Raw genomic sequence first — 14011 nt, 5'->3', positions numbered from 1 at the left:
ATGAAACTGACATGCCTGACCAGTAACTAAAATATATTTTATAGAATATGTGTAGTAGCATGTTTTATTGATTTGCTTTGTTATTATTACATACATATACTACATTTACAGTGAATATAAAACACCAATCAGAAATGTGTCACCATTTTTGGGGGGTCATTCCTCATCATGTTCACATTGCATGACGTCTGTGTGCAGGCGACAAAAACACACCACACACCAAAGACTGTGGCCTCTGTGCCATTTGATTTCCTGTTAGTCATTTTGTTTTATTACAAACTAAATGGCACACAGCACTCAGAAGTATGACATCACATTTCCATGACAACACTCAAGCAGGTTCGAGATTATCTTATGCATTTTGAAGACCAATTTGAGCGTGATGGTGTGGAATTTTCTTTCATTCTCATGTACAGTAGATACGGATAAAACAAATAAGTTGAGTTATTTATATGTATTTCGTGATTTGGTGATGAAATGCCAAATCAGTTCACACACGGAGTGCCAGTAAACACCACCACTATTCACAAAGCGTCCTACACTGCAGTTGCACTGTTCTTACACCAGTTTTATGGCCGCTTTTGCCACCTGATTGGTCTCAGTGTTCATCATGTACGATGTACAGATCATAAAAATAAATACAGAAATATTTAAATCAATATCATTGTGAAAAATTATATGATGTGGTGGAGTCAGACGCAGGCCAACTGCAACCACATTCAGGCAGTTTATTTGTATCTGTCTCGGTTGTAAATAACATTGTCACAACTTTGGATTAGAAAAATAGATCATGAACAAGGCCATAGTGAAGGCACCTACTTTGTACATTGCAACCATTTGTGTAGAAGCAACGAAACAGTTGTCAAGGGGCTCTGACATCAGGGCTTTATACAAAGAAAATATTGTAACTTTGGCAGGAAATATTGATTTTGTTGGTAAATTATTAAGTTGCATAATATAAAGGGGAACTCAAGAGCAGTGCAGCCAGAATCACAAATGAATACAAATAATGTGCTGCAGTTGTCAGGTCTGATAACTTTGTTTCCTGTATGTATCAGTTTTAGTCAGTTAATGTGCATTAAAAACAAAAAACAAAAAAAACAGAATCACTTGTCAAGATGACAAATAAAGGACGGGATGTTCAGTCTTTAATGACTACGTTTGGAAAAACACAGTTGACGCATAGTAACACAAAAGACAGCCAAATACATAGAGAGCAGCTGTGGCGTGTCACCAACCTGAGAACAGAGCAGCATCACGAGCTCCACTACAGATGTGCTCGACTTCATACACACAAGACCTGCAGCACAGAGAGACACAGCACAGTCAGGAGCCTTCACTTGCTGACAAACACGCCGGCTGCAGATCACAAAAACATCATCAAAGGAAGAAGACACTGTAGTGTCAGCAGTTTCTGCGACTGTATACTACCAGCACAGTCTGTTCATGAAAAGCATGCTACAGAAAAGACAGAACAAACAGCAGAGTGAGAGAGAGGAGAGAAGGGAAGAACAGACGGGAGGAGAGAGAGCAACATCAAGACAGTGGATCAAACAGGACGCCACGAAGCAGGTTAGCAGAAGGCGGAATGCTTCACATTTATCACTTATCGCCGGATGCTAATATTACAAGATAATCTGATCTCTGCATGTTTGCATTGCCTATCTAGCTATGCAACAGTGGTGCAAAATACTGACCTGCTTGACGAACAAGTGAAGCAGCAAGCTCAAACACCCACTCATACACTACCAAGCGCGCGTGCACGTGCTCGTGTCGCTCTCGCTCTTTCACACACGTGGCACTGAGGGACAGTGAATATGGGAAGACTCCACACAGAGACGCCAGTTAGAAATAAAGAATCCGTGTACAGCACCTGTACCTTCTATGAGCAGTTCCTGCCCATGACTACCCAGCAGCGTCCTGGACAGGAAGGGAGCAAAATCCACGAAAATCTCCCGAAGCAGCGGTGCCACTTTCTCCAGCGCACGCTCCAACTTGGTGGTAATACTGAGGCAGAAAGAAAAAAAAAAAAGACATAAAAGATGAGGAGGACACAAGTGAGGATGAAATCAGCAGCATCATCATGAATGGGGCGCAGCATGTGAGAAAGAACTTGGTGGAGTGATGGGTAAAAAAAGAAATGTGTGCAAAGACAAAATAAGGCAGAAAAATAAAGTTAGCAAAAGCAGAAAGGACAAATTACACATGGGTGAAGAGTAGGCACAAATCAAAGAGAAGCAAAAGAGAAGACAAGACTACGCTGCAACCCCCCCCCCCACCCAAAAAAAAAACCATTAACATGACAGAAAGAAACAGGTGATGGTTTTGGGTGGAAGCACTACACCTGGATCAGTGGTGGTACAGACATGGCAACGCAGATTTACAACTGTGTCCACTGTGCATTCTGGGATGTGATGATAAGCTCTTATTTTAAACAGCATTGGTCAATTGTATGCAAGTAGTATTGCACTGTGCAAAGGTTTGAGGCACATTCCATGCCCTGTTTGTTTGCTTGTCCGTTAGCAGGATAGCACAAATAGTAACAGATTTCACTGAAATTTAGTGAACAGATAGATATTGTTTCGAGACACGTGATTCAATTTTGGAGGGGATCCGGAGTATACTCTGGAACAGAGATCCAGAAGAATGTTTAACATTAACTCAAAAAGTTGTGAAAGCATGTTGATGAAAATTATGTCTTAGAAAATGAGGAATTTTATTTTGATTTTTATCCAGAATAGTTTCCTGAACATATGTGGCGTTGGTGGAGGTATGCACTGAGTGCTTTCCAGTTAAAGTAATGTAAAGCTCTAACACAGCAAATATTTAGAAATCAGCACATCACACTGGTGGTTGAGGAGTTACGGTGTTGGCAGTGTGCTGCAGGATATGGTTTGTAACATCTCCAGGATTAATTCCCTGGCACGGTGACCTTTGCTGCACATCTCTCAGCCTGCCAAAGATTTTTTGGAAGCGTTTTATTGTTGAGTGAGCATCGGCAACTGTCACTGTCGCTAGCGTATTTTCCGTATTTTCTGTGGCATCGTTTATTTTGTACGTTAGGTTGTTCTGATGTCCAGGTTTACTGACCCATGTTTGTGACTTCACATGTCCAATATTATTTATCCGTTTGTGACAGTTTTGTATACACTGTTAACCCACTGACATGTTGTTGTGATATGGGGATAGACCTTCAAAGTTGGAGAATGGTTTCACTTTGTGTTGGCCAGCGCACTTTTAATTTGCATTGCAATCCTACCAGAATTCCAAAACATATGGTGTAAAAATTAAAAACAAGTTTTTTCTTATTGGATGACACTTCTCCCATTTTCCCACAACTGTACCTCAGCCTTCCTGTACCGGTGGGGGTTCTTCTAATTGGAAATTACATCTGAGTTTTCTCAAATGGATCCAAACAGACTCCCTCTAAAGTTTAATGATGGGGTCCATGAGAAAAAGTGTTATTCAAAATGTTGATTTTTTAAATTAGAAACACAGTGTGAACTCAGATCTGCATGAAAAACAAACAAACAAAAAACAACTCAAAGCACTCAGTGAACAAACAACAAGGTTTTAGTGTACGCTGTTGGTGTTTGCATTCCCGTCTGTTTGGGCTGACTTATTTTTGTGTTAGGTCTCATTACGCTCGAACCCCTAATTATGCTCAAATCAGATTGATTTTCTGGGAATTAATTTACACGCAGGCTTTGGTGGGCACCATGCTAATCACAGAAAATACAGAAAAAAGACTAAAATATGCAAATAAGGTCACAGTGAAACACAGCCGTGTCACCAAAGTTTCTACATTGTTATTTATTTAAAGGGATAAATTCAGCTGTTTTTCCTTCTTTAGCAACCTTCTGTCACATGATGATGGGATAAATCGTGATCCACAAAAGTGAACAGTCCAATGTAATCTGACTGGAGATAATATATATATTTTACTTTACTTTTACAGATGATTGTGGTTTTCATTTTGTTAGTGCATCTTGAAATAAATGGTACATGGACTGCATTTATATAGCGTTTTTCCATCTGCATCAGAAGCTCAAAGCTCTTTACAAATAATGCCTCACATTCATCCCGATGTGAGGGTGCTGCCATACAAGGTGCTCACTACACACCGGGACCAACTAGGGGATTAAAGACCTTGCCCAAGGGCCCTTAGTGATTTTCCAGTCAGGCTGGGATTTGAACCTAGGATCTTCTGGTCTCAAGCCCAACACCTTAACCACTAGACCATCACCTCCCCTCAAATAAATAGCTAATGAAATAAATAGCTAATGCTTAATGTGAATTTGTCTTCTCAGTCATTTTGATGCTAGGTTACAAATCACAGCTAAAATTAAAATATAATGCAGATTGTTTTCTGTTTTGGAGCAGAGCGATTTCATTGACTGGAGCGGGCAGTGACTGTTTGCAACGGTGTGCAGTAGCTCTGCGGCACATAGCTCCGCTCATCGTTGTTGCAAAGGCAACATGGAAGTTAGTGCATAGGCTATATGGAATATTTTTTCATACCAGACCTATACTGGACTGCACACTATTCTATTTATTAATTTATTTATTGTAGAGATGGCTTTGCTATTACTTCCGAAAGCTCGTTATTATTTTGTCCGTACCTCCTGAAATACACAGCTTTTGCTTGACTGTGGACTGAGCAGCTCTGTTATGCTACAATGTCAGTTAAAATTACAATACAGTGCAGACTGTTATTTCTGAGGTGACTGGTGGGTGATTTCGTTGCAGCAGAGTGAAAATGACTAGACAGCGAAACGCTGTGGTCAGTGTGTGCTATTGATTTAAACCTTTTACAAAGGTTTTCCAACAAACCACCCCGAATTATGGTATTAAAACCACATGAGTGGAGGTATGATCTTGCATCTGCGCTAAACCTTGCAAATAAGAAGGAGGAGGGATGCCAGTGATTGTAAAATACAGATTGGAATCTCTGTGTAAAAGCAGAAAAATCTGAGATCAAACATTAAGCATAATAATTAAAAAAAAGATTCAATTTCAGGAGGGATAAAACTAGACCGGTGCGTGGAGGGGAATATGAATGTGTGCATTGAAGACGGAGCAGAAGCGGCATAAACGTTCAGATGTTGCTGTCCAACCACTGAACGTACTAGTATGTGATCAAAGCATGTTGGCTTTTGATATTTTTACTACTTGTGATTTTCGATACAGCAGGCAGTATCACAATAGGTTAATGAATAAGAATCAAAATGTCCTCTTATATCACTTATATTACTTAAACAGGCTTAGCTGAGCAAGGAAATGGTACAAGTAGGAATGAGCGTAATGCTAATGATAAAGAACGGAATGTTTTTTTATAAACAGTATGGTGAATTCAATGAACTACCCCCCCAAAAAATGACAGCTCCTGAAACTGCTCAACCAGTGTACCCACGAGCAGCACACCACAAAATCGCAAACCAAAACTAGCGCCAAGGGAATGCGGCAGATTACATCCGACATTTACGATTCATATGTTTTTTAATCACTTATCAAACTCTATGCCATGATTCAAATCTAACATATCTGACACTGCTCACCTCATCCAAGTGATAGGAATGCAGCACTGCCACCAGATGATGCGCTACAATTATGTTCATTGATCATTCACGATGCAAGATTTCTCCAGTGGTATACAGAAGAAAAACAGTTTCATAATAAAATCTAGGCAGATATGATGATATTTCTGAGAGCAAACACTGTATTTCATATGTACTTCATGTACCTAGAAATGGACTGGAACCTTTAACTCTGGTCAGTCTGTGTACCATGGATGTGGCATGGGATGATTTACCATGTGCAGCACGGTATATCACCAACAATATATTATATAAATACATTTAAAATGGAAGAACACATTTATAACCACACTATGGAATTTCAAGGGTCTGAAAAAAGTAGCTTGAGAACCTTTGGACAATTACAGTAGCTGTCATTGACATTTGTGGAAAAAGAGATAACCTTCATTTGACACAATTGTTAAAGGGTCGAAGAGCATTAAGAGGTGTGATGACTGCTGACAATGCGTTAATGTGTTCAAGCACGTGTCCTAACTCATCCTTTAACCTACTCAGAACATCAGATGAGTCCGGTGTTGTTAGAGTTTCATCACAGGTTAAAACAGCCCCACGTACGTTAGTCTAAGCAAAGAAGTACTATGTGTTATTTGCAGATAGGAGTTGGGGGTTTGTGTGAGAAAATGTCCATAAAATGCCAGAAATGACAGTGCAGCAAATTCTATGAGCCAAATGTGATTTTATCTACTGAAGATGTCTGTCCTTTCTCACATGGCTTACTGGCAACACTTAGTGGTGGTTTGACGTGGGAGGGGTTGTGTAGTAGAAGTGGGGGCAGAGAAGGGACAGGACGAGTATCTCCTTGCCTAAAACACTGTCCTGCATCTCGGGGAGCTGTCTGGAAGCCTGCCAGAGAGCTAAAAGACTTGAGCTCAGGGGGCGTCTGACTGCTGCGCAGCGCGCACTGCGCCACCTCACAATAGGCACTGCAAACACAAACCACACACACACATATATATAGACAGGCACACAAACACACACATGCATTCAGTCACTCGCATGTGCGCACAACTGTGTGCACCTTACAGACTATTTAAGGAAAGAGCACACAGAAAGTCAGTAACAGTAGGAACCAAGTAATTACCTTAAATGTTTTAATTATTTTTTATATATACAGAAAATCATAAAATGCCTACAGAGAAAATACACAAAATCTATAGTCACAATAAATTTTCAAATTGATTTCTTAACTAAATTACAATAGCTGACATTGATAAAAAATTAAACATAGGTAACCAAGTAAACAACATTTTTTTTATACACTTGACATTTACATAACTGAGTGAGGTGCATGTGATAATGTGTGTATCGTAGGACTACCTTTATTGGCTGAAATAAAGTTGGCTAAACTTATTGTTTTCAGGCCAATAATAAATTTAGCATCAATGATTTATTCCAAGGTGGAATGAGTGTTTGCCACCCATAAAGTTTTTGGTCAGGCAGGCTGTTAAACATTTAATTCAGCATTTCAGTTCATATTAACATGGTGTGTCATTTAAAAAGTTTAGCAGTTATCTCAGAATGCCTGAAATATGACGGTTTTTGCGTATGTGTTCCGATTCTGTTTTTGCATTGTTGCAATACACAAGTGTATCTTGTTAGCTCATCTTCCAAAAAAATAAAATCGTTAGTGATGAAAGTTTTCTGAAAATGACCAAATTTCCAGGTTTGAAATGTACCACTGACAAAAACGTTAAGACAATTATTGATGCTAACGATGGCTGAAGTTAGGGTTACCTGTGGTTAATGAGACTGTTAGCATTAACTGCTGCCAATGCGTACGCACATGCTAACGCAAACAAAGTTTTTTCAATAGGGTCCAAACAAATAAGTCACATCAACGTAACATCTATAACACTCAAATAGGAAATCTGGTTATTTAATGAACATTTTCATCACTGCATATTACTGTTTTTTTTTTGTAGCAATTGTGAAAGTAAATTGTTGATGATAATCTTTCGACATAATTTTTTTTTAAATGTGCGATGTAAAAATCAGACAGGGATCCCAGAAAACAAAGAAATCAACAGAAAAACAAAAACACACAAAAAAAAACAAAAACAAATGAAAAACAAGAACGGAAACAGAAAGTGAATGGTTGAAGCGCTTAACGATTTACTGAGTGTGAGAGAACTCTGACCTCATGTTCTCCATGGTGTCTTCTGGCATTGGTGCCACTGTCTGCACAGCTGGCAGATTCTTACTGGTGGCACCGTTGACAAATGAAGAAGATGAGGAGGAGGAAGAAGAGGCGGAGTCTGCGGCACCTGGATAGGAAAAAAAGAGGAGAGGAAAAAAGCTTCTTGATTCAGGTCTGTGTTGGTGGAGAAAATGCACTCAGAGTTCCCATCTAACCATAACACGAATCTTGCGTGAAGAATTTTAATGCTTTTCTAGAATTGTCTGGATCCACCAAACGATTTATTTTGGCCAGAAATAAGCTAAAACAAACCATCTGCACCTGTTATTTGTTTAGTTTGTTATTCTTCCAGTTTGTTCTGGTTGTCAACCAGCAACAGATCAGAGCACAGAGACGTTCTGACACAAGCAGGTGGAAAAAAATAAATCCATCTGGCTTCACTGAGCAGCTTTTGAATGGTTGCAGGATGTTTGGGCAAACATCTTGGTGTAGCGCAGGCGTCTCTCTGTTGCCACCAAGTCAATGTTGTGCAAATACATAGACAAACACTCACAAGGACACAGATTTGACTGTTACAAAGTCAAAAAAGACATGCAGGAGTAGATATTAAAGAATTTTTCAACCACTGCTCTATTTTTTTTTTTAAATAAATATTTTGGGAGTCATCTCTTCACTCTTGACAAAAATATTTAATGAGCACACTGTTGGCTAGTTTTATTATTGAACATTTCTATCAGAAACAAGTCAATTCTGTTTTATTGTGTATTCAGTTTTATTTATACAGCGCCAACTCAATACAAGTCACCACGAGGTGCTTCATAAGCGCAAGGCACAACATCAGCAGGCACACTGGGGTGAGCACCCAACAACAAACAACAACAACAAAATAATTAAGAATTAAAACAGTTAACACATTAAAACAAATACAAAAACAACAGGAAACTAACAAAGTATTCAAAAAATGTCTACACACCTACATCCACCTCAACTGTATGAAGAAAACAGGTGAGTTTTTAACATGGACATAAAGGAATCCACATAATCAGGCTGCCTTATCTAAATGGTCAAACTGATCCACAAAAAAAGGTGCGCGATAAAAGGTTCTGTGGCAAGCTGATTTCTTCTTCACTCTCAGAACACACAGCCCTTGTTCCAAGAATGCAGAGCACAAGCCAGTACATAAGGTGCAGTAGATCAGGCAAATACGAGGGCACTAAACTGTGTAAAATTCTGTATGTTCGTAACAGTTAACAGTTTTATGAATTGTTTTGTCATTTGTGCTGGTAGCATGGCCCAAGCAGAGGGTCACCCCTTTGAGTCTGGTCTGCTTGAGGTTTCTTCCTCAGAGTGATTTCTGTGAAGGCTCTCAGTTGTCCAAGTGGTTTCCATAGTAGAGAAGCTTGAATCTTCGACTGGACTGGGTTGCTTGACGCAAGGACGTTTCGCTTCTAATCGCAGAAGCTTCCTCAGCTAAAATTCTTGCTCTGGTAGTCTGACTTCTGTCTTGACTCTTGTAGAGAAGAACAACAGAAGTAGGCCGGGGTTATCAGGACTCTTCAACACAGAGCCCTACAGGTGCCCACAACTACAGAGGGAAAGGCTAAAGAAAAACTACATGTCCAGAAAGCCCTCACAGTATGTGGGTACCCACGATGGTCCCTGGATAAAGTGCAGAAGTCCCAAAGAACAAAGAGACCAGACAGACAGGAGACGGAGCCAAGAAGAAGAGGAGTGTATCTCCCTTATTTAGCAGGAGTAGGGGAAAAACTACAGAGGATCTTCAGACAGCACAAAATCCCACTTTACTTTAAACCTGTTAACACTTTCCTTGAGGCAGAAATTAGTTCACCCTAAGGACAGGATCCCTAGTTACAAACAGAGCAATGTAGTGTATTCTGCCAGATGTCAGGAAAACTGTAACGAACACTACATAGGTGAGACTAAGCAGCCGTTGCACAAAAGGCTATACCAGCACTGCAGAGAGGGCGCCGGTGGACCTCAGTCTGCAGTTCATCTCCAACTTAAAGACACTAACCACACGTCTGAGGACAAGGAAGTTAAAATCTTAGCCAGAGAAAAGAAATGGTTTGAGAGGGGAGTGAAGGAGGCATTGTATGTGAAACAACTGAAACCCAGTCTTAACTGAGGAGGGGGTCTGAGACACGCTTTGTCCCCTGTTCACAATGGGGTACTCAGGTCAAAGTGGTTTCAGTCTTTTGTTCATGGTAATGAGTCATTCACATTGTCAGGAGAAGCAGCAGTCACATCGTCAGGAGGGACAGCTGCCCTGTCATTAAGAGGGTGCTAACTAGAGCACAATAGGTGCTAATTAGAGCAGTTGTTTAGTCACTAGCCAATAGCAGTCAGCCTCTCGGTAGGAGGGGTCTGGTTAGGTTTAAAACTCCAGCTTTTGTGGCTTCTGTTATTCTTCTCTACAAGAGTCAAGACAGAAGTCAGACTACCAGAGCAAGAATTTTAGCTGAGGAAGCTTCTGCGATTAGAAGCAAAACGTCCTCATGTCAAGCAACCCAGTCCAGTCAAAGATCCAAGCTTCTCTACTTTCCTCAGAGTGAGTTTTTCTTTACCACTGTTGCCTATGTGCTTGCTCTGGGGGTTGGTAAGGTTAGTCCTCAGAGTGAGTTTTTCTTTACCACTGTTGCCTATGTGCTTGCTCTGGGGGTTGGTAAGGTTAGACCTTACTTGTGTGAAGCACCTTGAGGCAACTTTGTTGGGATTTGGAGCTATATAAATGAAAATAAATTGAAATTAAACAGTACCTTAAAGCCAGAAATCGCATGAACAGAGAGCTGTAAGACTCCGCTCCTTATTGACAAACCTCACCGTGCTACTGGACACTTCAAATGAGATTTTCACCTGTTTGTATTTGCCCGGTCCAATAGCTGGTTTGCCCATGAAGGTGTTTCCACTTTAAATCAATAATGCACAGATGAAATAAATTTTTGTCCCAAATGAAAAGATGACCCCCGAAAAAATTTAAAAATAGAGCCTAGGTTGAAAATTGTCAGTGTTTTCATTTAACGCTGTGCCTGTTGTTTTGGGTTTGGGTTCAATTTGGGCTACTAAAATTCATAATTCATTTGCTCAGTGGTCCAACAATGAAACCAAAGTTTGTGATACTGCTATTGGCCTGCTCAAACAGGACCAGGAAAAAGCATATTTGGTTTCCCAATAAAAGTAATTTCTTCCTGATCTTGGTGCTGTCTGGCTGCTTCGAACACAACCCTATAGTCATTTCCAGTTACAAGCATGCCAATTTTGTTTGTGAAATTTTACCATACAGTTATAACGCTGTCAGGTTTATGATTCTGTTCTAATTGACAGAAAGAATATGTGCTGTCTTCCTTCACAATGTTCAATGAGAAGGTGAGAAGAATTTTCACAAACTGTTCAAAGGTTGCCCAATCAACTCCAGAAGTGGGCCACTAAATCTGAAGGCTTAAACAGCTAGAAAATCTCTAATTTACTGGCCCTTCAAGCTAGTGGGTAAAAACCTTTAATGTCTTCACCTGTCTATAGGTTTGAAGAAGATGTGTGGACTGTGCCAGCGCTCACCTGTTGTGTTGATCATGCTCTTGGGTGTTGCCGTAGCAGCGGCAAAGATATTTGGAGTGCTACCAGCAGTGGCTGCTCCACTGGTAGTGGGTGTCCCAACCGTGTTAACAGACAAACTGCCAGGTGGTGGCTTCTTGACCGGAACGACAACACTCCTGAAAGGCATGAGACACACAGACGTCAGACAATCCAAAAAACACGGGCTTCTTTTTGTGTGTGTGTGTGTGTGTGTGTGCGTGCGCGTTGGGGGGGTGCATTAAGCTCATGTCAGATTTGGTACCTCTTCAAGATTCACTGCCATACATCAAGATGGATTTGATTTTGCTCTTATATATTCTTAACTTTGTCTGTTGGCTGTGCTGTTTTGACTTCCAAATAGGTTGCAATCTTGCCTTGGCTAGTCTGCTCTTGGTGTCTTTCTGCAGTAGGGATGGGTTTTGATCGATATTGATGCCATTTTTGATTCTGCTTACTGTTTCTTTATCAATACCTCTTGTGAATTTTCTGTGTACTAAAAGTAGGCTTTACAGGTCTTCTGTGTCAACATTTTATTGAGTCTTAAAGTAAATATAACCCCAATTCCAATGAAGTTGGGACATTGTGTAAAATGTAAATAAAAACAGAATATAATGATTTGCAAATCCTCTTCAACCTATATTCAATTCAATACACCACAAAGACAAGATATTTAATGTTCAAACTGATGAACTTTGTTTTTGTGCAAATATATGCTCATTTTGAAATGGATGCCTGCAACACGTTTCAAAAAATTTGGGACAGGGCAACAAAAGACTGGGAAAGTTGATGAATGCTCAAAGAACACCTGTTTGGAATCAGGTGAGTGTCATGATTGAGTATAAAAGGAGCATCCCCAAAAGGCTCAGCCATTCACAAGCAAAGATGGGGCAAGGACCACCACTTTGTGAACAACTGCGTGAAAAAGTAGTCCAACAGTTTAAGAACAATGTTTCTCAACGTTCAATTGCAAGGAATTTAGGGATTCCATCATCCACAGTCCATAATATAATTTGAAGATTCAGAGAATCTGGAGAACTTTCTACACATTAAGCGGCAAGGCCGAAAACCAACACTGAATGCCTGTGACCTTCAATCCCTCAGGCGACACTGCATTAAAAACCGACATCATTGTGTAAAGGATCTTACCGCGTGGGCTCAGGAACACTTCAGAAAACCATTGTCAGTTAACACAGTTCGTCGCTACATCTACAAGTGCAAGTTAAAACTCTACCATGCAAAGCGAAAGCCATACATCAACATCCAGTAACGCCGCCGCCTTCTCTGGGCCTGAGCTCATTTGAAATGGCCAGACGCAAAGTGGAAAAGTGTGCTGTGGTCTGATGACTCCACATTTCAAATTGTTTTTGGAAATCATGGACGTCGTGTCCTCCAGACAAAAGAGGAAAAAGACCATCCAGTGCAAAGTTCCAAAACTTACACATCTGTGATGGCACCATCAATGTTGAAAGGTACATCCAGGTTTTGGAGCAACACATGCTGCCATCCAAGCAACGTCTTTTTCAGGGACGTCCCTGCTTATTTCAGCAAGACAATGCCAAGCCACATTCTGCATGTGTTACAACAGCGTGGCTTCATAGTAAAAGAGTGCAGGTACTAGACTGGCCTGCCTGCAGTCAAGACCTGTCGCCCATTGAAAATGTGTGGCACATTATGAAGCTCAAAATATGACAACAGAGACCCCGGACTGTTGAACAACTGAAGTTGTACATCAAGGAAGAATGGGAAAGAATTCCACCTACAAAGCTTCAACAATTCGTGTCCTCAGTTCCCAAACGCTTATTGAGTGTTGTTAGAAGGAAAGGTGATGTAACACAGTGGTAAACATACCACTGTCCCAGGTTTTTTGAAATGTGTTGCAGGCATCCACTTCAAAATGAGCAAATATTTGCACAAAAACCATAAAGTTTATTAGTTTGAACATTAAATATCTTGTCTTTGTGGTGTATTCAATTGAATATCGGCTGAAGAGGATTTGCAAATCATTGTATTCTGTTTTTATTTACACTTTACACAACGTCCCAACTTCAATGGAATCCTTGATGTACATGATGGATCCTAGATCTCTGGACATAAATAGAAACAAAAAAAAGCATTTCCTTTTCGATATTAATGAGACAAATGCAACTCCATAAGCCCTGGTTCCACCAAATAAGGAAAAATGAATAATGAGCTATGTAGCATTTTTCTTTTTTTGCGCGAGTCCAGTTATTCAACAAACGTGGGAGAATAGTAGCTTTTAGAGGCAGAATATTTGGCTCACAAGGCTCATCGCTGAGCGTAGTGCTAATTTCAGGAAGTTCAAAATTTAGCAAAAACAGCGCAGGGCAGTTTGTGTACGGGCTACTATGAGGACAAACGAGGACGTTAGTGGTGAGGACGAGGCTGTTAGAAGACCATTATCTGAGTACCTGGCAGCTACGAGGACAGGACAGGCTATTTTGGACAGGTTATTTTGGCTCCACCCTCTTGCGCATTTCGTCGTGACAATCCCATCTGCTTTGCATGCTGGATGCTGTATATTAAAATAATTATTTCATAGCGGATTAAACATTTTCTGTCAGAGTTTGGCTGTTGAAAACACCTCTAATCACTTCAGGAATCACAGAGGACCATTTGAGCTGCCGCTTTTCTTTCTCTCTTTTTCCTGTGCTGCATGAGGTGAAGA

General features: G+C 40.4%; 1 protein-coding gene across 17 annotated transcripts in view; it reads right to left on the bottom strand.

Annotated features, from left to right (window-relative positions):
- Nucleotides 1–14011, bottom strand: part of nbeaa (neurobeachin a) — a 361602-nt gene that overhangs the window by 40001 nt on the left and 307590 nt on the right. For 5 of the 17 annotated variants that reach the window (XM_034178240.1, XM_034178243.1, XM_034178241.1 and 2 more), the window contains 5 exons: nucleotides 11308–11462; nucleotides 7735–7861; nucleotides 6401–6520; nucleotides 1874–2007; nucleotides 1239–1300 (listed from right to left, as the gene is read on the bottom strand). In XM_034178240.1, the coding sequence (XP_034034131.1) occupies nucleotides 1239–1300; nucleotides 1874–2007; nucleotides 6401–6520; nucleotides 7735–7861; nucleotides 11308–11462 (598 nt within the window). Of the gene's footprint in view, nucleotides 1–1238; nucleotides 1301–1873; nucleotides 2008–6400; nucleotides 6521–7734; nucleotides 7862–9769; nucleotides 9775–11307; nucleotides 11463–14011 lie in introns of those variants that run through there. The other 12 variants (XM_034178254.1, XM_034178256.1, XM_034178242.1 and 9 more) reach the window with 4 other exon arrangements.

Source organism: Thalassophryne amazonica, chromosome 9 (genome assembly GCF_902500255.1).
Source record: "Thalassophryne amazonica chromosome 9, fThaAma1.1, whole genome shotgun sequence".
NCBI lineage: Eukaryota > Metazoa > Chordata > Actinopteri > Batrachoidiformes > Batrachoididae > Thalassophryne > Thalassophryne amazonica.
Note: the sequence above shows the minus strand (reverse complement) of the source record. Positions and strands in the feature narration are given on the sequence as shown.